The 24131-nt window shown below is 37.9% G+C and overlaps 2 protein-coding genes across 2 annotated transcripts in view; one reads left to right on the forward strand and one right to left on the reverse strand.

The window, feature by feature from the left end:
• LOC134749553 (transient receptor potential cation channel trpm) overlaps positions 1 to 24131 on the reverse strand; it is a 308269-nt gene that overhangs the window by 254684 nt on the left and 29454 nt on the right. The gene's annotated exons all lie outside the window — the stretch shown is intronic.
• LOC134749576 (5-formyltetrahydrofolate cyclo-ligase) overlaps positions 9130 to 24131 on the forward strand; it is a 54197-nt gene continuing 39195 nt past the window's right edge. The window contains exon 1 of the mRNA XM_063684574.1: positions 9130 to 9197. Coding sequence (XP_063540644.1) covers positions 9180 to 9197 — 18 coding nt within the window. The 5' untranslated portion in view covers positions 9130 to 9179. The remainder of the gene's footprint in view (positions 9198 to 24131) is intronic.

Here is a 24131-nt window from a genome sequence, read left to right on the forward strand (position 1 = left end):
TTTTAATTTTTTGTGAAACTGTTTGTCATTTGGTTCCAACTTGATCTCATCGGGTATTTTGTTTACTACTTGGATACACATAAAATGGGGCCCGTTTCTATAGATGGCTAATTTTGAGTTAGGTATTTTTAGTTTGTTTCTATACTGGCTTCTAGTTTTGTATGTATCCAGTTTAGCTTCAAATAGATCGGGGTTTTTTCTAGCGAAGATAACGGCCTCCATTATGTATATTGCCGGAAGTGTAAGTAGCTCATATTGTCTGAAAAAGGTAAAACATAGAAATAACAAGGGGCAATAAGGAATTAAGAGTGTTATTGTGTATACCTATTTAGTGGTTGGTCCCATAGTAAAAGTTGCTCAGTATAATCCCAAAACCTCCCTGGCAACGAGAATGCACTTATTTTTTGGCCACCCTATATAGACAAAGAATCGGCAAAACCTGATAGGAAAAACCTTTATGTCTGCACAATAAAAGCGAAAAAGCCGTCGATGCGTCGGCAGTTGTCAGCCTATACGAGCCGAGCCGAACATAAAGCTTTTTGCGCAGACATAAAGCTTTTTTTCCCATCACCTATTCGAAAAAGGGCTTTTTCTTCCCCGCTAGGTGGGATCGAAGTGGCACTTTTCTTCCCTGCTAGGAGGGATCAAAGTGGCACTTTTCTATTCTAGGACACGATTTTTATTCTTTTTTGCATACTATATTTTTAGGTTAAATCATATTTTGGAACATAACAATTTCCTCGTGGGTGATGTGAAAAGATGTGAAAATTATTTCCACCTTGGGCGTTAACACTTAAATCCCTCACTATGCTTAGGATTCTATTATAAAATCCCTCGCTACGCTCATGATTCGATAATAGAATCCTTCGCTTCGTTTAGGATTCAATGTACGCCCTCGCCGTAAATATGTCATTTTGCTCCCTTTTAACACAATCTACTATTCCTATCGGCTTTTGCCGATCCCGCGTCTATATATCTGAAATGTAGGATACTGGCAGTATATTGCTCTCAATAAACTTTTATATTATCCTTCTTTTGCCATTACAAAACACGTGATAAAAATGTAACGCCGCTTCTAGCCCAGAATATGAAGCACTTAAATGAAAACATGAAAATAGATATCTAAACTGCTGTATCGCCCTTCGCCTATGACTCGCAGTCTAGTACCTGAAATCGTTACGATCGCTTGCCGCACAATTGCGAACCGAATTTTTATAAAAGTACTTATAAATACAATACTCTTTATTGTACACCTCACACAGTGACGCTGCGTCTTACGGAAGCGAACAACACGATCGCGAAGCGAAGCGGCGCGGCGGCGGGTCCACGGCGTTCGTGTTCGCAAGGAGATCGCCCACGTTGGACACTTCTATAGGTATCAAAGGATTGATTTAGCCCGCGCCGCATCGCTTCGCTTCGCGTTCGCGTGTTGTTCGAGGGTAAAGGACCAAATAATCAAAGATAGAAGCCAGCAGCAAAGTGTTTGTCGTGCGACGCGCCAGTTGACGTCGCATTTGGAATTTAACTTCTACTTTGTTATTTTCAGCATTTATTAATTTATTCAATTTACAAGAAATAAAGATTTTTTATATATTTTCTATATTATATTCTTAAACGATCATTCATCGCGCTAAATATTTTTTCTAACATTTAACCGGTTAAACCTGCATGTACCATGGTTACCAGTACAAATAGACACTGGGTTAACAGTTTTACCGGTTAACCCCGGGTTACTTAGCGCCACTTGCACCATGCAAGTGGCGCTAAGTAATTGAATGTTTTTCTCTCGCATGCGTCTTTCTATTCGTGAACCCTATAGGGAGTTGGCAGTATGCAATAACCGGCCAAACTTCATAACCGGTTTCGGTTACAATTATGCCGGAAAAATAACCGATAATCGGTTACGGTTATTTTCGACAAAAAATTATAAATGTACGATCAAGTTATAAACTGAGTCACAATTCAAAAATATTTAATAAAATAATTTGATTTGTTCCCAAAGTTGTGTTACAATCAAGTAATTAATGGAATGTGAGTGTCTTCGTTTTTTAATAAAACACAAAATACAGTAAAAGTTATAATATGACCTTGCATGTGATACCATGTTCAATCAAAATATTTCATAAAGGAAGTAAATTTGGTGTTTTCGTTATGTACACAAATGACAAAAAAATATAGTCACATGCGTCACAGCCAAAAAAGGCAGGATTTTGTAGTTATTAGAAGATCAATTTATATAATTTAATTCATAAATAAATAACCGAAAATAACCGTGACCGGTTATTCGAATTTCCAATAATCGGCTATGACATTTTGTCAAAATAATCGGTTATAACCGATTATTTCGATTACGGTTATATTATAACCGATTTGCAACTCGGGAATTTGCATTCCCTAGTTGGCAGAACAGGCTCACTATGCTCAGCCTCAGTGAAAAATGTAAATAATGTTTTTCTGTCAATAAATAAATTTGCATTTTTTCAATAGGTAGTAGGTACAACTGGTACAAGTAGCGGGAAACAACAGGTCACATTACGCTGGTCGAGACAACACTCCCTCGCGCTCCTACGAAAAACAACTGCAACTATCTGTATGGCGCCGATCAAATGATTACACACGTAAAAAGGTAGCCATAAAGTAGTATCGAGGTCGTTACAGATACAGCCCTACAATGTTATGCTTATTTTTTATGTACGTCAATCCTACGTCATTGCCAACGGTATCAGTTACATTTTCGGGTGACTGATGCTTTCGGGCGGCTATTGCGTGCGGATTTGCATTTGATACTAATTTCAATTGCGTTATCTTGTTAAGATTTGCTGTATGCATGATCTCAACTCTAGTAGACACATGATATATGTATGGACATGCGCTTATGCCAATATTTTCGGCGAAACCGGTTGCAAACAAGTGGTTGAAAATGGTGGTATCTATTTACCCCATGCTGACTTGACGATGCCTGTATTCGGTCGGCAAAAAACTTTCCGTCTCTCCTACTATCCTGACTGCAAACCCCACACTCCAGTCCTATCTATTGGGTGCTCCGGTGTCTCCGGCAGGCTGCGGTTGCCCACGAAAGGGTGGCAGGGATTGTTGCGTAATAAGCCGGTTTGCGCGCGTACTTTGTTTGTTTTCGCGTTTGAGGCTTAGCCTGTGTGAGGTGACGCTGACATACTCCACCGACTCGCTGCCGCTTAGGTTGAAGCAGCAGCCATGCGAGCTTACAGTGCTATTTTGCATCAACATCACCTTCCCCTTGTAGTCTCCTCTTCCTAGTCCTTGCTGCAAAATCTGCTGGCTGGAGTTACCCCAAGTATCAGTATCAGTTTACCTTATTAGGCATTTTAAAACCTTTTATTTCTTTAAATTTATATATGACGTAAGTCTTACACAAAAAAGTCAGAAAAGATGCCGATTTTCCCGTAACCCAACTCGCCTATACAAAATATACAACCTTGTAAACACACAGACGTTTAACTAGTGAGGCACCATTAGTCACGCAAGGTACATAAGGACATTGTAGTGGAAAATTTCGACGATCGATATAATTGCAATCGAAAAATCGCAATAAAGAATCGGTTTAAAACTCCTGGTCAAGGGTGAATAAAATTGAATCATGGACCATCGTCCACACTGTGGGAATAGGAATGGTCTCTGTATCGGCCCTTACAAAACATGTATCGGGATGTGACTATTTCCATACATTATTGATGTTGCAATTGACGTTTCTTCCAACGATTATCCTCTTGGCTAGGCCCCCAATTATCTCGTTCCTGCACAATCTCCCGCCAGCAACTTACGCTACTAAATACAAAATATGTACTAAACAAATTGTTACGTATTTTCTTGCGTAAAACTTTATGTTCCTTGAATTAATTTCCCTCTATGTTTAAAGCGTGTGCTCTTAAACAACTTTTTCTATTCTCCGGCCCGAGGGCGTCAACTTCCTGCTGTAAACGAAGGTGCCGCTTTCCAACTCCTTCGAACAGAAATATAGAACAGAAGTATCTCGACTCGGCAAGTATATAAGAAAGGCTCAGAGGGCCTACTGCGAACCACGCTCGACGTGTTGCCTCTCTGTCGCACTTTTGTAAATTTGTACGTAATGCGACAGGGAGGCAACACGTCGAACGTGGTTCGCGGTAGACCCTCAGATCACATGTTTGTCAACGTCGGCTTTACTTTACTGCGATAGGTAGAGTCTGCAACGATTTTGATAGCACACGATGAAATTATGACGTATAAATAAATTGCCTGCGTATGCTATCAAAATCGTTGCAGACTTATCTTGGTCTAACTTTATGTACCTAATATATACTACTAGCTTTTGCCCGCGACTTCGTCTGCGTGGAGTTAGTAATTTGCGTAGCTTATTTTTTACCCAATCTGCTTTTTATCGATTCCCCATACAGACTTCCAACCCCCTTTTCACTCCCTTAAAGGATGATTTCTGGGATAAAAATTACACTATGCCCTTCCCCTGGACTCGAACTATCTATATACCAAATTTCAACTAAATCGGTTCAGCGGTTTAAGTGTGAAGAGGTAGAGAGAGGTAGGTACTTTCGCATTTTTAATATTAGTATGGTTTGTTAAATAACTGAAAATATAACATGAAAATTCTCACATATTTTTATAAAAATTAAATTAATATAAACTTCCATTTAATTACGCTGAACAGGAATATACATAACACTGTCTTTATAAATATAGAAAGGAAAATACTGGTAGCTTTATCTTACTGTTGTTTTAGTAAACGTAGACCGAGCCGAGAGACAGACAGATAGAGTGACATTGACAGACGAATGATCGTAAAGATCCAGCCTTAGAGCTCGTTCCCACTATGTCGGATGTCGGAACGATTTTTAATCGGGTGTCGTAGCGGCAGAACATTTTATATGAAGCTATTCACACACGAACGACAACGATTTTGTGTCGGATCCGACATAAAATATCGTGTTTTGTCAGCCCTACGTCCGGAAAAAAATCGTGTCGGCGGCGCTGTTCACATGATGTCGGATGTCGGGCCGACCCCGCCCGCGCCGCACTCCCTGTGCCTCCCGCGCGTCAAATGAGAACCTCAAATGGCACCAGCTGCGGTTGTGGCCTGAACGGAGGCACCGACACCCGATTAAAAATCGTCCCGACAGCCGACTAGTGTGAACAGAGGCGCCGACACCCGATTAAAAGTCGTCCCGACATCCGACATAGTGGGAACGAGCTCTTAGAGCGTTTTCACATTGTCCTATCCGATATCGGATGTCGGAAGGAAGTAAAATGTAAGATACATGTATTTCTCTGCATTTATATATGCATTTAATAAATCATTATTACTAAAAAACGTTGGCACTCCCCTGCAGCTGTTTTTGTCATAGGCGCCTTCCGACATCCGATATCGGAAAGGCGCTTCCGATAAATAAATTCAGCCATGTCGGAGCCCCCCGTCAGCTGTCGGACCGATATTTTTTTTTGTGTGCGTATGTGTAGGCATAATGTTTATTGTAGTGTGCGTGACCGCTAAAGACGGCGCCCGGGCGCGCCCCCGCGGCCTGACTACGGGGATGTAGGATCCTACATCCGATATCAGATCGGACAGTGTGAAAACGCTCTTAGGCTTAAATATTTACCCTTATTACCTATATAATACATAGTTACTTGGATAACCAGACACGTGTTAACTATGAATTTATAATTATATTATAAACTAGCTTCTACCCGCGACTTCGTTGGCGAGGCGAGGAATTGTCAATTTGTCACAAGCCAAAAAATGCTTTCATGCATAAAGTCACACAAACCCGCCACCAAAATGTCGCTCCCGTGCAATCAAAGTCACGCTCACATTTTAAATCGAAATACCTATGGCTCTACAAGATGGCCCAGCGCTGGACCAGCGAGATGGCCATGCGATGATTGAGAGCATATGCGTACCCACCATCGCTGACCTTTGATCATCATCATGTTCCTCGCGTTGTCCCGGCCTTTTTCTTTGCCACGGCTCACGGGAGCCTGGGGTCCGCTTGGCAACTAATCCTAAGAATTGGCGTAGACACTAGTTTTTACGAAAGCGACTACCATCTGACCTTGCAACCCCGAGGGGAAACTAGGCCTTGTTGGGATTAGTCCGGTTTCCTCACGATGTTTTCCTTCACCGAAAAGCGACTGGTAAATATCAAATGACATTTCGTACATAAGTTCCGAAAAACTCATTGGTACGAGCCGGGGTTTGAACCCACGACCTCCGGATTGCAAGTCGCACGCTCTTACCGCTAGGCCACCAGCGCTTACCCACTACCTTTGATGTGCGGACGAAAAATCGACACCGTGGCCATCCCATCGTGCCATCCGACACCAATACCCTCTCTACACGCTGGCCCATCTTAGTGGGCCAGTATGATGGCCCATCGGGTAGAGGAGCCGTTAAGGTCTTCTTTTGCTAATAAATTATTTAAAAACATAGTGCATTATACGTTACCGGTTTAAGAGGTTTAAAATCCTTTTCCTTGTACGCCGAATATGACGTGTACCATATCGTATGTACGGGCGCGTCTGTAGGTATCCCTAGAGACGTCATCTTGGCCGCATATCAGATTTTATCACAGCACACTTAAATATCTTTGGCACTTTGATAATTATCAAGATTTTATTTTCATTCAGAAAGCGACACAACATAGACTTGTACAAATCTGACTGAACCTAAATTCTAACACTAAAGACGTCACTATCACAAAACACTGTTTAGAATTTATATTTATATGATTTAGTTTATTTATTATAACTGTAAAATATTACATCAACTAAAACTTCATTGGAAAGTTACCTATAAGATACACAACTAACCAACTACACTTTCACATAGATGTCACGAGATACTGCTACTGATATGTAGGATTAAAGTATTTTATATGGTATTAATTATTTAGTTACATTATAAATACAATAAAATATAACACATTCACCGTAAGCAAATTTACATAACATCACTTCAATACTAGATAAATAATTTCATTAGGAAATGAAATTTGGACGCCAAATCAAAGATACTGCGTTCTAAAATTTCAAAATTGGAACACTTGAAACTGAACGCGTAGATGTCACACTTTACACTGACTACCGTTAACAAAACACATGAAACAGGTAGCACGATGATATAACCTTGTAAGGGGGTTTATAATGATTACGATTTAATTATGCTAGTAGTAAAACGAGGTCGAATGTTTGTAGAGTTAGACTAAGATAAGTCTGCAACGATTTTAATAGCACACGCAGTGCAAGTGTTATTTTAAGCGTCAAACTTCTATGGAATTATGACGTATAAATAACAGGGTCCCAATTTGTTTGACATAATTATTGAAAGTCATAATGTAATGATTGTCATATTATCATTAGTCATAATTTCTGAAACCGTTAACTATTCAGGGTTTTCCTCAGGTTATCCCTATAGATGGGTTAGGTTAGGTTAAGTTTGTTTTATGGCAATCCTGAAAAGTTACGCGTTTCTGAGAAAAACCAAATTATGACTAACGAAAATGTGGACAAACAATATATTATGACTTAAAACTATATGGGAAACAATAGAGACCCATAAATAACACTTGCACTGCGTATGCTATCAAAATCGTTGCAGACTTTTCTTGGTCTAACTATATCGACAATATGTGATGATTTAAAAAGTGAATCCATTCAAAAACTTTATAAACTACAAGGTATATATGATATAAATAAATATATATCAACATACCCATCACAATATTAAGAGCCTGGCCTTTTTACTTATTCCAGGTAAGATACAACATTTACCGTGTAATTATCGTTATATATCTGGTTGTCCTCTTCTCGTTTTTATTTCTATCTTGCGTTCAAATAAGTAGAACCCTATTGTTCTTATACTGTTTTAAGGAAAACAATGTATCGCACCTAATGACGTATCATTTTACCCCCTTTATGAATATCAGTCTTATAAAAATCAAACAAAAATCTTAAATTGCATTGAGTTAGGTAAGCTTTTTAGTTTTTTTTATGAAACACATTAACCGTCAGATTAAGAAAATGCGGACAAATAATTGTCAGTTAAGCACAATGTACAATTATTTTATCAACGTGTATCACACTAACCAAATCCACAATCTTCTTAATGATTCTTTAACTGCTCACCAACATTAGACGGTTAAAAATGGTTAAGATAGAACACGGGTAGCAAGATAGCACTCATATCTTAATCTGACATGCTCGAGTAACTACTAAAATCCCTTCTCGGGCTCCCCTACTAAGGCTCCGAATAGTCCCACTAGTTACTCAGCTAACTTGTACTTCGTTAGTTAGCTAACTTGACCTCTTTATGGGTAAATAAACTCGAGTGAGCCTGGTATAATTTACTGGGCAAAGTGTACGCATAAACTATAGCTCGGCTTATACAGGCTTACTTTGGTGCACTTTATAAATATAATATGGCATAATGGTCTACAAAAGTATACCTTAATATGAATTCGTAGTTTAAGTTAAAATAATGGCCGCAATTATTTTTTTTGTAAAATCATGTAAAAAATCCGAAAATGCCTTTTTGCCAGTCTCTGATCCACCAAACCTTGCCGGCGGTGCCATTGTAATTGATGGTGGGTTCCTTCTACATCTAGTGGTTTGGCAATCCAATGAAAAATGTATCTCCTAAGGCTCCCAAAATGTATGGAACGACAAAGCCGTTAATGGATGTAAAACCTTAAAGATTTGGAAATAATAAATTACCTAAAATCGCGCCTAAAGGTAAGACCTACAAATAAACAAATCATTTTATTCATCTGCGGGCTTTTCTCCAGTATATTTTGAGCCTTAGATACGTAACAAAGCTGTGAAATAAGAGACCAGAGGACACTGGTCTATCTAAAGGGAGAATTTTAAAGTTTTTGCGAATTTCCAAGTATCAGCAGAGTTCTGTAAAGGGCAAATGCCACAGATACAGATAGTATTATAGCGGCATCCCGCTCGCACGTGCGAATCGGATGAAGTGTGCCATGCGCCTATGGGTGCCGGAAAAGCGCTAAAATTAGGAGAAATTATTAACCCCGTGTAAAAGTTACATCGCCGCGCGTTATCAGGGAGCAAGTAAATAAGGGGAGCAATCACACGTAAAATCAAACAGACATATAATCTGACGACGAGTGTGGACGCATGTTTGTGCATGGCTTATGCGTCGACGTAGTCGGGTGAGTGAAAAACATTTTTCCCCTTTCCTTTAAAACAAGCGGGAAAAAACGCATTTTATCCACTAGTGGGGAAAGTAATTTGACCTTGGATGGAGCGTGTTTAAGTAGCTTTTGACAGATAACAAAACGTAAAACGCTCATAATAATGGTTCGTTCGATATGAATTATCTTAAATAAATAGTTTGAGAATTTAATAAAAAATACCAAATTTAGCTTTATTTAATGATTTTAAGTCATAAACCTTAAGGCCGTTCCATCGGTTTGCCGCTGTCTCTGTCACATTTCGCAAGAAAGAACGGGAAAGATCATGCGCGCCAAGTGTCAATTTTGATCGAATTTTGTCGATTTTTATTTATTTTAAAACGTTACCCTACAATATCGAAATTCGAAAGCTATGAAATTACTATTTAAGTTAAGGTTGTTTTTTCTTCTTTTTTTGTTTATACCTATAGTTTCACATAATAAATAACCGAGTAAAGTTGGATTAAAAGTCCGAGTTAGAGGTTTGGGAATTAATTGTATCGAGCGAAGTGTCATAATTCGTGTATGCTATGATATTAAAGATAATATAGTCAAGAACTACATATATTTTTTCCACGTCTACGAATATCAACGCCTCTTAGAAAAACAGGATCATATAAGGAGATTTTTCGCCTTCTGGCTCAGGGAACCGCCTTAAATTCCATAAGAAACATTTGTTTTTTAAATGATGTTGAATGTAATTCTGAACGCACAAATTGAGTCGATGCAATTTCAAAACGCATCGTCAGAAATGTCAACATTGTCAACAGAAAAATTCTCACCGACTCCGACACGTAAAAATACACAACTTCCAGAGTTTTCTGTTATAATATCGTATTATCGTAAAAAAATTAGTGATTCCAGTGATGAAGATGATCTCGCCTGTGGATGTTGCACTTTCCTCTCTATAGTGAGGGGAAAAGTTTTGTGTTACACACGGATGCAAATGTATTTTACTTCTCGTGTGTTGAAACAGTCGCTACGCTCAGGATTCTATTTTAGAACCACTGGCTTCGCTCGTGGTTCAATTCCACACTCGCGGGTAAAATACAACTTTACACCCTTGTACAACAAATAACTATTTTATAACTTTTAAAGGCACTTTTCACTATACAGTTTAAAATGGGTCGCTATTGCAAACACAAAATATTTCCTACTTTTTTTTTTACTTTTTTTCGAATATTTCCAGAAGAGTCTCAAAACAAAACCTATGATAAGCTAATGGATTCTAGATAGGTACTGGATGCCTTTTTAAACAACTTAAAAAAAATATGCTGTTTGAAAAAGACGCAAATGAAAATTTGATTCCGAAAGCATATCCGAAACACACAATGCAACCACCACAATGGCAAACAAGCACACGGCCCAACACAAGAGGTTACCGTAGTTTATGGACGCCTACAACTTCAGATGCGTTAAGAGTACGTTGCCGAACCTATAGAAACCTTTTTTTGTGTTTACCTAATGTATTTCTGTTGCCGCTATAACAACAAATACTAAAAACAAAATAAAATAAATATTGAAGTGGGGCTCCGATACAACAAACGTGATATTTTTGCCGTTTTTTGCGTAATGGTTCGGAACCCTTCGTGCGCGAGTCCGACTCGCACTTGGCCGGTTTGTAAATAGTCGCGCAGTTCACTTTCTTTCACTTTTTCTTTAGTAAGTATATTTCAGTTTATAATCCCAAGGTGCTCGTTCTGTAGAACTTTGAGAGACCTAGAACCTAGACTAACTTTCTCAGGAGCTTAGGCTGCGGTTGCTTAAGGTCGATTTAACACGTTCCCTGTCTAGACTTATCCCCAATGGCCCCAATGTGGGGTCATGAAGCTTTTTTTCAGGAGTCCGTGCTTCCACTATGGGGTCACAACTTCAAAGTGTAAGCACACTTGGACGTGTGACTGTCATATCATTTTGTATGGGGACAGTGAATGTGTTAAGGCGGTTCCCTGAGCCAGAAGGCGAAAAATCTACTTATATGATCATATTTTTCTGAAAGACGTTGACATTCGTAGACGTGGAAAAAATATATGTAGTTCTTTATTCTTTATTCTTTATTCTTTATTGTATTGCAGTCATGTTCATAATACATTAGGTGTTACAGTTTGAGGATGGTAGGTACATGACACCCTGTCAGGGCACTCAATTTTCTTAAGTCTAGGTAAAATTACATGCATCTCATACAAATAGCAATAAAATCTATATTTATAACTTTATATTTTATCGACGTTTATGCAACGTTAAATGTTCTTGATTATATGTGACGTTTTCCACCAAAAGGTACCACATTGTCGGCTGTCGATAAGGTTGATTTCAAATTGAAGCTATATGGAAATAGCGTCTTATTGACAACCGACAATAAGTACCCTTTTGGTTGAAAATGGCACATATTACTTATCTTTAATGTATAAGCCTTCGATACACAAATTATGACACTTCGCTCGATACAATTGATTCCCAAAGTAACCTCTAACTAGGACTTTTAATCCAACTTTACTCGGTTATTTATTATGTGACACTTTAAACAAAAAAAAGAAGAAAAAACAATCTTACCATAAATAGTAATTTGACCGCTTTCGAATTTCGATATTGTAAGGCAACGTTTTTAAAATAAATAAAAATCGACAAAATTCGATCAAAATTGACATTTGGCGCGCATGATCTTTCCCGTTCTTTCTTACGTAATGTGACAGTGATAGCGGCAAACCGATGGAACGACCTTAAGCAGTTTGGGTGTCGTGTGTCGTCCGTGCGTCAGTCGCAAGTCGCAACCCGACGCTGTTGACGCTGTTGCTAGCGGCGCCCGCACCGCGGGCCATGAAATGCGCGGATATCGGCTTGAACCAGTACCACAGGGCGGACACGCTATACATCAAAAATTACTTGCGTTTCTACGTGTGAACGGCACGTCTGTACACGCGCCATGCGTCATAGTGTGAGTAAGTTGCTTAAAAATCTGACTGACTGAGCGGCGCGCAAACGGCCGTCAATCTGCTGTCGCGGGGCGAGGTAATTCGAGTCGGGGCGGGGCGGTGCGTGGCCTTTCTGTATGATAATACTATTACTTATTCTGTGCCAGTACGGCTACCGTGAGCTTGGCACTGACAATATTCACTAACGTCTGCGTAACTTTCTATACATCTCGCTCGCACTAATGTATGCCAGTATTGCCAGTACGAGCGAGATGCATAGAAAGTAAATTACGTTCACGTTAGCGTTTATGTCAGTGCCAAACTGGTGTTAGCTGTACAATAAGTCATTAACTTAGTTCGAGCAGTTCCGGTTTCAGTTTCGGCATAAAAATCATGTTTCTGCCAAAGGATCGGTTTCGGACAAAAAACTGCCGAAACTTTCGGCCGCACTTTTAGAATAATATAATGTCAGGGCGCTAGTGGCCTTGGTAAGCTCGTGCGATTGCAATCCGGAGGTCGCGGGTTCAAACCCCGGCTCGTACCAATGAGTTTTTCGGAACTTATGTACAAAATATCATTTGAGATTGTCCAGTCGCTTTTGGGTGAAGGAAAACATCGTGAGGAAACCGGACTAATCCCGATAAGGCCTAGTTTACCCTCTAGGTTGGAAGATCAGATGGAAGTCGCTTTCCCTTCCTATCGCTGTTTCAGTGGCCACAATACGATAAGTTATATTACCGTACAGAGACAGCACATTATCTGATATCCCATCTTTTCTCATGATTAGAAACCTTATTAGATGCTAAGTAATGTTAGGTCAGGTTACAAACTAGATTCGCATCGCAACCATTTCTGTTTCTTATGCTATCTGCAATTCCGCACAACGATGGTAACTAGTTCATAATAGCAAAGAGAATTGATTGTAATAGAGACGTAAAGTATAACAGAAAAACTTAGTGAGACATCCAAAACAGATGGCGCTGTACTGCGCCATACAAGGGCCTGACACTCTTTGATAGAGAAAGATAGTCTTATCGCGATTCCTATAAGAGGAAAGAGAAAATAGTGCCATGCTTTGTCTTTATCACCGACCGGCCATTTTTTCATGGTCGGGTTATGGCATCATGTGGGCATCATAGCAAGGAGGCGATGGCGAAATACCGAAATTTATAAGAGTGAAAGATAAAAGATATTGGACATGCAAACCGGATAATATTGTGTAATCTTATTTATGTAAAGTTTAATATCTCTGGTTTTGCATGCGTCCATAGGCTACGGTAACCGCTTACCATCAGGCGGGCCGTATGCTTGATTGCCACCGACGACTGATTGATTGATTGATGTATAATTATAAGTAAATGTAATATAAATCAGTAATATTGTCTACATGTAATAGAAATAAGTAATACTTTAAATATATATATATATATATATATGTTTTTTTTTTAAACCAAATTAATTAAAAATGTATAATTATAATTAAATGTAATATACTCGTAAATCAGTAAATAATTCATATAAAAATAATTTGACCAAAAATAATAATGTACCTAATATAATTATTCCTGTGAAATGTGTAAGTAATGTTCTATGTATAAGATAATAATTATGTGTTGACATATAAAATACTTCTATTTTACCAATAAAAGTTTGATTGATTGATTGATTGACGTGGTATAAAAAAATTGCGTAGTATACATTTTATTTGAATATTCTTTCTCTTACCGGGGGTCGCTCGGTGGCGCGTCTATAACTACTTGTATATACTATGTCTATAGCGCCATATGTTCTGCGGTCACTGAATTGTCAAACGTCAACTTTTGACAATCAGAATTTACCGCAATATGTATGGAGCTGTGTATATTGAATATATTGATGTATTATAAAAAAGATAAGATAAAAGATAAAAAGATAAAAAATGTTTATTGCACAGAACGAATACAATTGTAGTACATAGTAGGTACATATCACAAATTACAGAAAAGAGTTGGTGCATAACTGAATTGACATTCGGAGGTTCCAGGAGTCCCCGCACTAGGCTAGGCCTGTATCGCGGGAGACCAGATGTACATTTTTATGTCATGCGAGTTAACTAGAATAATATTTTTACAATTGAGGACAAAAATGAGATTCAGGTTTATATACCTGGAATAAGATAAATACAATTTCAGTTATTAGTTATTACATTATTGCTATTAAATTTCTTTCTAGGTACAACTTTAGTTTAGTTCAATTATGTTAAAGGAATGATTCAATAAAATATATATATCCATTCAGTGAGCCGTGTAGGCAATTTTGGCACAGACCACTAACATACCTATCTATAAGCAACCGAATGAAAACAAACAAAGGTGCTGATGATGGCTGTTGGTAACCGAATTCGCAGTCTATCCCATAAATCTCTGTAGCGGGCGAAGTGTGAAATATAGTATCTCATTCATTTCCGATTCGATTGGTATTCAATGTAAGCATCTTTGCATCATATATATATGTGACGTTTTCAAGTAAAAGGTATAGTTAACGCTATCTCTACTGAGCTCGTTCACTTACCTGTACTAACAATGGCATTCTGTTAAACAAAAGCCATTATTTCTTTTGTGCGAGCGCGTGGCCTTTGTGCCTGCGCGCGTGGCCAATTGTGTGTGAGCCTCAGGCACAAAGGCCACGCGCTCGCACAAAAGAAATCAGGCAAGTGAACGAGCTCAGTAGAGATAGCGTTAACTATACCACATTGTCGCTTACCATAAGGACGAAATTTGAACGGAATACGAATACCCTGTCAGAGCGTCCTTATGGTAAGCGACAAAGTGGTACCTTCTGCTTGAAAACGACACATATATACCTTTTATATACCTATGCCCAGTATGCCGATAACTTGTTTTAGCTCTAAACTCCTTAAGGTTACAGGCTCATTCTCCTACTAATTTTAATAAGTAGGAGCGAGTTTTATTCAGTGGGTCGAAAATTACCCAATGGGCATATTATTTATTATTTTTATTTTATTTGTTTATTTATTAATTAATGGGTTAGTTAAATAATCACATCGGAAAATTATAAAAATTCCAAACAAATAAATTATACCTTTCGTGTTTATTGTTATAATATTGTATATATAGGTATTTATACTAGCTACCCGCCCCGGCTTCGCACGGGTAGTTCAACAAATTTACACAAAACCTTTACAAATTATACATATAAACCTTCCTCTTAAATCACTCTATCTATTAAAAAAACCGCATCAAAATCCGTTGCCTAGTTTTAAAGATCTAAGCATCAATAGGGACAGACATACATACAAATCGGAAAGCGACTTTGTTTTATACTAAATTGATAATACTTACTAGTTAGACCAAGAAAAGCCTGCATCGATTTTGATAGCATACGTAGTGCAAGTGTTATTTATACGTCATAATTTCATAGATGTTTGACGTTTAAAATAACACCTGCACTGCGTTGTAGACAATGCAGACTTATCTTGGTCTAACTTTAATAGCCTCCGTCCAGTGGCGTAACTAGGGGGGGGCTGGGGGGGCAAGTGCCCCGGGCGCCATCCCAGGGGGAGCGCCAAAATGGGCAAAAGGCAGCAGCAGGGAAACTTTTGTCAGTCGTCAGGGGGCGCAAATTTGGTGACTGCCCCGGGCGCTAAATCCTCTAGCTACGCCCCTGCCTCCGTCCAGCCCGCCTATTGTGACAGAAGGGTAACTACGAAACCCTATACCTACTGAGCGTGGCCCGACATGCTCTTGGTCGGCTTTTTAGGGTTCCGTACACAAAGGGTAAAAACGGGACCCTATTACTAAGACTCCGCTGTCCGTCTGTCCGTCTGTCTGTCTGTCACCAGGCTGTATCTCATGAACCGTGATAGCTAGACAGTTGAAATTTTCACAGATGATGTATTTCTGTTGCCGCTATAACAACAAATACTAAAATCCGTAACCCTCGGTGCGCGAGTCCGACTCGCACTTGGCCGGGTTATTATGTATCGAAACGTAAGTGCCAACACTGCCAACGATACTAATTCAAATAAAAGCGTTTTATTTTCCACAAAAAACAGATATGCTTACCTACTATACCTACATACATATAATTTCGAGGTGTATTCAATTTTAAGATTTGGGAAAATATGTGACGTTCAATGAGAAAAGGTACCAAATGGCGGCTGGCGCTTACGTCGCATAGCACCGCAATAGTATCGGAGCGGCGTTAATAATAACGTAATCACAAACGTCCCATATAATTTAAATACCTAGTTTCTTTCCAAAACTTCTCATATTAAAACAAACTATAATAATCCGGTATTTTTCCTTTCAGTCCTTTTCCTAGTTTGACATATACCTATTATAGTTGTAATCTTCTCAAATGATTTTTACGCCAAAGACCCTGCACGTGTGTCTCAGCGCGTGGCACACGCTCAGGCACAATGGCCACGCGCTCAAACACAATGGCCGCGCGCTCGCTTAAAAGAAACAATGGCTTTTGTTTAACAGATTAGGGTCTTTGGCGTAAAAATCATTTGAGAAGATTCAAACTATACACGTATAAATAGTGCCAGTACCATTCAATAAGTGCCTTTTGTGATTCCCGTTCTATCGTCCATCGACTTTTTCGCCTTTGTGAAGGCACGGGTCGTTTCATTACGCCGAGTGCTGTGCAGGGTTCACAGTGCTGCTGAGAATTATACGTTCTTTAATTAAATAATATAAGTATGTAAAATTCACGTAAATAAAATCTATTTGTTCATTATCAAATTATCATTAAGTATTCGAATTAAATAAATACTCAACGTATTATTTCAAATAAAAATATCTACGATTATACGTGCTACATGCACTAGAAAATTAATTTTACCAAAAAAAATAACGGCCAAGTGCGAGTCGGACTCGCGCACCAAGGGTTCCGTACATTACACAATTTAAACAATGTATTTTTATAATATTGTCTTCGGTTACCGCGATAGTTACTCATGAAATAAAACTATGAAAACGGATTATATCGCGTATATTGAATTTATAATACATCCCGACGTTTCGAACCCTTTACAGCGTTCGTGGTCAACGGGTGACTGAGGAAAAATTACAAAGTGCAAAAATACCCACATACTAAAATAATGAACAATCATAGACTACAAACTTTAAGGCTGGTTGTACATGCAAAATCGGTTCATAAGGCTAGTTATACACTACAATTATTTTCAAGTAAAGATATATATATACGCGATAAAAACTACGCCGGCTCCAACCCTACACCACGGACCCGAGAAGATTTAATTCCCTCCTAAATTGTAGGAGGGTATCCCAATATGGGACCGGCAACAAACTCGGCGGGACACATCTTTTCAAAACATCAGAATGTCCAGCATCATCCAACACTAAGGTCTCACAGTCTATGTCTCGCTTGCTAGGGAATTAAATCTTCTCGGGTCCGTGGTGTAGGGTTGGAGCCGGCGTAGTTTTTATCGCGTATATATATATCTTTACTTGAAAATAATTGTAGTGTATAACTAGCCTTATGAACCGATTTTGCATGTACAACCAGCCTTAAAGTTTGTAGTCTATGATTGTTCATTATTTTAGTATGTGGGTATGTTTTCACTTTGTAATTTTTCCTCAGTCACCCGTTGACCACGAACGCTGTAAAGGGTTCGAAACGTCGGGATGTATTATAAATTCAATATACGCGATATAATCCGTTTTCATAGTTTTATTTAATGTATTTTTATGTGAAACGTGAGTGAAAGGTAAAATTGCGGTTTACGATTTATGACGTATTAAAAAAAACTACTTACTAGATCTCGTTCAAACCAATTATCGGTGGAAGTTTGCATGGTAATGTACATCATATATTTGTTTTTTTTTTATCATTCTCTTATTTTAGAAGTTAGAGGGGTAGGGGGGGGGGACACACACATTTTACCACTTTGGAAGTCTCTCGCGCAAACTATTCAGTTTTAAAAAAAATTATATTAGAAACCTCAATATCATTTTTGAATTATCAGCATAAAATTGTGTATAAAATTAAAACTACATACAAAACTAAACAATATAAATTTTTGAAGATCTATCCATAGACCGCACACGTATGTATTTGATGAAAAACATTTTTTTGAGTTTCTGTTCTGTTCGGAACCCCCAAATTTTTTTGTTTTTTTTTTGTGTGAAAATCTTAATGCCGTTCACAGAATACATCTACTTACCAAAAAAAAGTAGATGTGACATACGGACGGACAGACAGACAGACAGACATGACGAATCCATAAGGGTTCCGTTTTTTGCCATTTGGCTACGGAACCCTAAAAATGATGTTATCTAAGATGTTTCATCCGTAATAAAAATAGAAATAGAAACTTCCGAGAATCTAAAATCTGGCAAACTATTTTTACTAGAACTTGCAGTACGTACTGTATATGTATAGTGTATAGTACTTTAATTTTACGTTTTAATATCTTTATTTGTATTTTATTTATTTTTTATTTATACTTTATTGCACATAAAATAAGTACAAATGGTGGACTTAATGCCTTAAGGCATTCTCTACCAGTCAACCACTGGGCCAAAAGAGACGTTTGTTGGTGCAGGCTTTGTACTGTATTTGAAAATAATTAAACGATATCACTACCTACTATTTACAAATTAAATACTAATTATAGTATACCTATTATATTTAAATCATAAACTTAAACATATACTTTGTATGATACACTTACATACATATCTACATACATACTTATACATGTACCTACTGTGAAACATTACTTACATCTTTCAGACAAATGCTTGCGCAGCATACGCTTGAACGTGAATTTACTTTGAGCTTTTCTGATATTGAGTGGAAGGTCGTTCCACAGGCGTGTCGCCTGAACAGTATAGGAGTTGGTCAGGAAACCAGTGCGATGAGGGGGAATGGAAAGCTTAAGGCTACGGGAGGGACGGAGAACACCACCAGGGCGAGCAGTAACAAATTTAAATTTGGATCTGAGATATTCTGGTGTATTGGGATCAAATAGAAGAGAGTAAAGTGTACCTAACAGTCTCAAAGATCTTCGCTCACGAATAGGAAGCCAATTAAGCTGCTTACGATAAGCTGATACGTGGTCGTACTTCCGAAGACAAAATATAAACCTAATACAGTTGTTGAGCAGTCTGTCCAGTTTGTTAAGTGAAGTTTGAACTAGATTAGAGTAGCACACATCAGCATAATCGATAGTGGGAAGTACAAGAGCTTGAACGAGAAGGATCTTTGTGCTAATTGGCAAAAAGTTTTTGTACCTGTAAAGCGATCTCAGCGTGTACGTCACTCTGCGACATACATCAGACACCTGGGGTTCCCACGTAAGGCCACTGTCTATAATCAGACCCAGATTTTTCACTTTAGGTGATAGCGGTATCACGACATCCTCAAACCTGATAGGTGCTACACTATGTAAATCCATCAACGCCAGCATGCGTGATCTTATCTTTGTATCTTTATTGTCTATTTGTATTGTACTTTAACATGCTATTGTACATTTTATGTAAGTAGATTCATATAAACAAAATTGTATCCCTACCAGCAGCCCTGGCCATTCATAGAGCCCGCCATTTTTATCGGTACCTATAAATATTGGTTTGTGTAAACTGAAAGGTTTTTTATTACTGAACAGCAATACGCTCTGAAATGATTGTAAAGTGTGTAGTTAGGGAAAATATACGGCATGTTTCGTTGGGTGGGTTATGGTTATAATATCTTTCAAGCGAAATCGAAAATCACTATAAAATATATATTAAGTAGATAATTATTGGGCAAAAACCGCAATTTTTACACTTAAGTAGGTATACATTTAACGTTGCATAAACGTCGATAAAATATAAAGTTATAAATATAGATTTAATTGCTATTTGTATGAGATGCATGTAATTTTACCTAGACTTAAGAAAATTGAGTGCCCTGACAGGGTGTCATGTACCTACCATCCTCAAACTGTAACACCTAATGTATTATGAACATGACTGCAATACAATAAAGAATAAAGAATAAAGAATAGTTCTCATTTATAGGTATAGCGCTCAGTCAGATCTGCTACATTATTTCAAAGCATAATTTATAGGTCTACTAAGATCTTGCTTCGTGGGGTATAGTATTATATAATCTGTGCTTCGTGGCGATATCAACCGCCAAATGGCAAAAAACGGAACCCTTATGGATTCGTCATGTCTGTATGTCTGTCCGTCCGTATGTCACAGCCACTTTTACGAAACTATAAGAACTATACTGTTGAAACTTGGTAAGTAGATGTATTCTGTGAACCGCATTAAGATTTTCACACACAAAAAACACAATAAATATTGGGGGTTCCCCATACTTAGAACTGAAACTCAAAAAATTTTTTTTCGTCAAACCCAGACGTGTGGGGGACTTCCAAAGTGGTAAAATGTGTGTCCCCCCACTGTAACTTTTAAAATAAGAGAATAATAAAACTAAAAAAATATATGATGCAGATGCAAACTTCCACCGAAAATTGGTTTAAACGAGATCTAGTAGGAAGTTTTTTTTTAATACGTCATAAATTGTAAACCGCAATTTACCTTTCACTCATGTTTCACATAAAAAATACATTGTTTAATTTGTGTAATGTACGGAACCCTCGCTGCACGAGTCCGACTCGCACTTGGCCGGTTAACAACAGTTAACTCCCTTGAGTAATACTTTGCTCCGTTATTTATAGCATTTACAGGTTCTTTCCTCTGGTATCAGGAACATTTTATTCGCCTATTTTCGGTTATACCTACCGTTTTATTGCCAAAACAAAAGCGACCAATAAGTTCAGCGTGGGTTTTTCACCGACACCAATTACAATTTGGTGACGTCAATACAGAACGAATGATTCAGTTCAGAAATCCTATGTTATTGAAATGGTACCTACTCTAACAACTAAAAGTTTACATATATTTAAATCACACGCATCACGCAAGTTTATTTTTGAGTAAAAAAGCTGAACATTATTTAAGATTTGACTTAACAGTACCTATCGATGACAAAATTAAAATAAAATACAGTGTGTAAATCTAAATTAATGTGTAATAAAAATTAAACCGATATAGAATTTATTCGTCTAATCATTAATTAAGAAGTTTTTTAATTTACACTTAATTATGACCCCGTAATTACTAACCTTATGTATATGTGGCAGCGCCAGCGACACCCGCTGCATGAACGTCGGCTTCGACACATGACACACCGTCGACACACTTGACGTTGACCCGTGATAAAATATCGACATGTTTGTCACTTATTCACATTTTACACTCATTGCACTATTACTATCTGCAAGATTGTTTTCGTCGTAGTGTGTTCACCATGTCACCATGTGGTGAAAATTTCTTTTATAAAATTCTTATATACAAGCCACTCCTTTCTTTTGATGCCCTCACGAGAACTTGAAATTTGATCTTGAGATTTCATTACCAGTTCAATCATTACCATTCACTGTGATCCCGATCAGCTGTGACTGTGATTCACAACGCTTCATGGAAAGAATGTGGCGTCTTCAAATTCACAAACTAGAGAACGGTTAATAACACTAAACTCTCGCGTTTTGTACACATATTTAGTGTTTAGAACGGTAAGTGTAAATTTCATTCAATAGCGTAACGTGACATACGCGTCTGCGTAGCCTCATTTTGTATGGGATTTTGAGTTATCAAAATGTCTCGCTGGGCGCGCTGCTCAAAATCCCATAGTCTGACGCGATACGGATGGCCTCTACGTCAGATAAGGTAAAAATAATGAAATAATATCGCATTAAACCCCTTCTAGTCACCGAAAATGGCTGTGAACGGTGTGGTATGTGGCCACGGCGCGGCGTATGCGAGCTGACTGATTGTCACTTAGATGCCACCTAAATTTACACCTATGTCGATATTGACATGCAACAATCGTAGTGCGTTATGTACTCGTATTGTGATAATACTGATAATTGACATATATATATATATATATACACATACACATACACTCATGGACAACTTTAGAGGAACGCAAATAAAAAGTTTGATTTCTAATTTTGAAATTGGGTGTTTTCTAAAATAAATATTGAAAGCCTGATTCTTTCAAATCTGGACATTCCTGGGCTCATTTTACTCAAAATCGACAGCATTCTCCATCACACCGTTAAAAAAAAGATGTCCCAAAGTGTCCATTCCGTCACGTCACGTTGCTACACGCAACGTTGTTTTCCACCATTTATTTAAAGAGCGTACTCCCATATTAAAGGCCAGCAAAGCACCAGGATTCAATGGCAAAAAAAATCGCCACCTTGAAAGGGCGTCAGATTAAGATATGGTGGACTAATTACTTGTGAAATAGTGCCCATTTCAATAATCTGACAATTTTAGCGATCCGTAAGCGACTGGCAGGGTCACAGTTGCAAAAAAATTACCGGCCAAGTGCGAGTCGGACTCGCGCACGAAGGGTTCCGTACCATTACGCAAAAAATGGCAAAAAATTCACGTGTGCTGTATGGGAGCCCAACCTAAATATTTATTTCATTCTTTTATTCTGTTTTTAGTGTTTGTTGTTATAGCGGCAACATAAATACATCTGTGAAAATTTCAACTGTGTAGCTATCACGGTTCATGAGATACAGCCTGCGGCCGTAGCACGGACACACTTTAATCACCTGTCACCATGCCTGTCACGTTCTAACAAGTAGGTATGTAAATGCGAAAGTGACAGGCATAGTGACAGGCGATTGCTGCCACCGCTGGTTACAGACAGACAGCGGATAATAGCCTAATAGGGTCCCGTTTTTACCCCTTGGGTACGGAACCCTAAAAATCGACAATGTCAACATTCGGATTTCCCCATAACATCAATCTTGTGTGTGATTAGCAAATTTGCTGTACCGGCCTATTTGTCACTTGACGTGCTAAAATCTTATGTTTCTATAAACCTTGAGTTAGCACGCACCTAATATACGGCCTTGAGCATCGCTAGACGTAATTTAATTCGCGGATCTGCTTGCGTTTAGGCGGTTTTTTTGGTTTTACATACATATTGTGCCTATATGTTCATGAAATATGCATTGGCTGACTGTTTCTAACAAAATATATACAGTAGACAGCCAATTTCATATTCCCAAACATAAGTACCTAGGTAACACATAAAATACAGGGTGGCAAAAAAATACGGTAACAACTTTTTTTAACAAACGTTTGCATTTGTGTATCAACGCTAAAGCAGAATATTTTGAAGATAATACGTTTTGTTTTAGTTAAATGATTGACCTTTTAATTTATATTGACATTTTGTAAGCAAAGTATTCCTATAAAATCCTTTTTAACGTATTTTTGGGCGTTCTGTATTATAGGTACCGTTTCAATCTGTTTGTTTGTGGTAAGATGGAACCTGCTGTGTCTCTAATTTAAAATCAATTGCTTATTTAATAAATTCTAATGTGTACTTAAAAGGGTAAATACTTATTGACTGCAACAGAAACTCAATAGACTATATCGATAGATAATCGACAATGTGTAAAATATCAAGTGCATATATCACAAAATATCAGAAAATCAAAGCATAAAATTTCAGAAAAAGAATAGATGCTTACCATTATTCACACGAAAATTCTCATGCCTGCATGGAAATGTCAATCGATCACAATCTGTACATCATTCCTCGGCGCATGCTGGTAATGATATTGTATCCCTTGCATGTGCGGCAAAGTACCGTAGCTCGCGTCGGGCAATATTAATGTCAAGTGAAATGGGATGGGAATGAACATTATTTACAGAAAATGCTGAGAAACCAAGCCTTGCAAAGGGAATGATATAATTTTCTTTCGCTTTATTTTTTTTGCAATGTTAATATAAATGGAAATTCTTATTTTTCTTAATAATAAACAGTTGATTGAATAAACTATATTTTTTTTCATTGCTGATTGAATTTTATTATAAACTATGAAGGTTGAACTGAATATCTATAAAAAAACTGCAAATTCATACATGTAAATAATAATACATAATTA

This window comes from Cydia strobilella, chromosome 18 (genome assembly GCF_947568885.1).
Source record: "Cydia strobilella chromosome 18, ilCydStro3.1, whole genome shotgun sequence".
In the NCBI taxonomy this organism is placed as follows: Eukaryota; Metazoa; Arthropoda; class Insecta; order Lepidoptera; family Tortricidae; genus Cydia; species Cydia strobilella.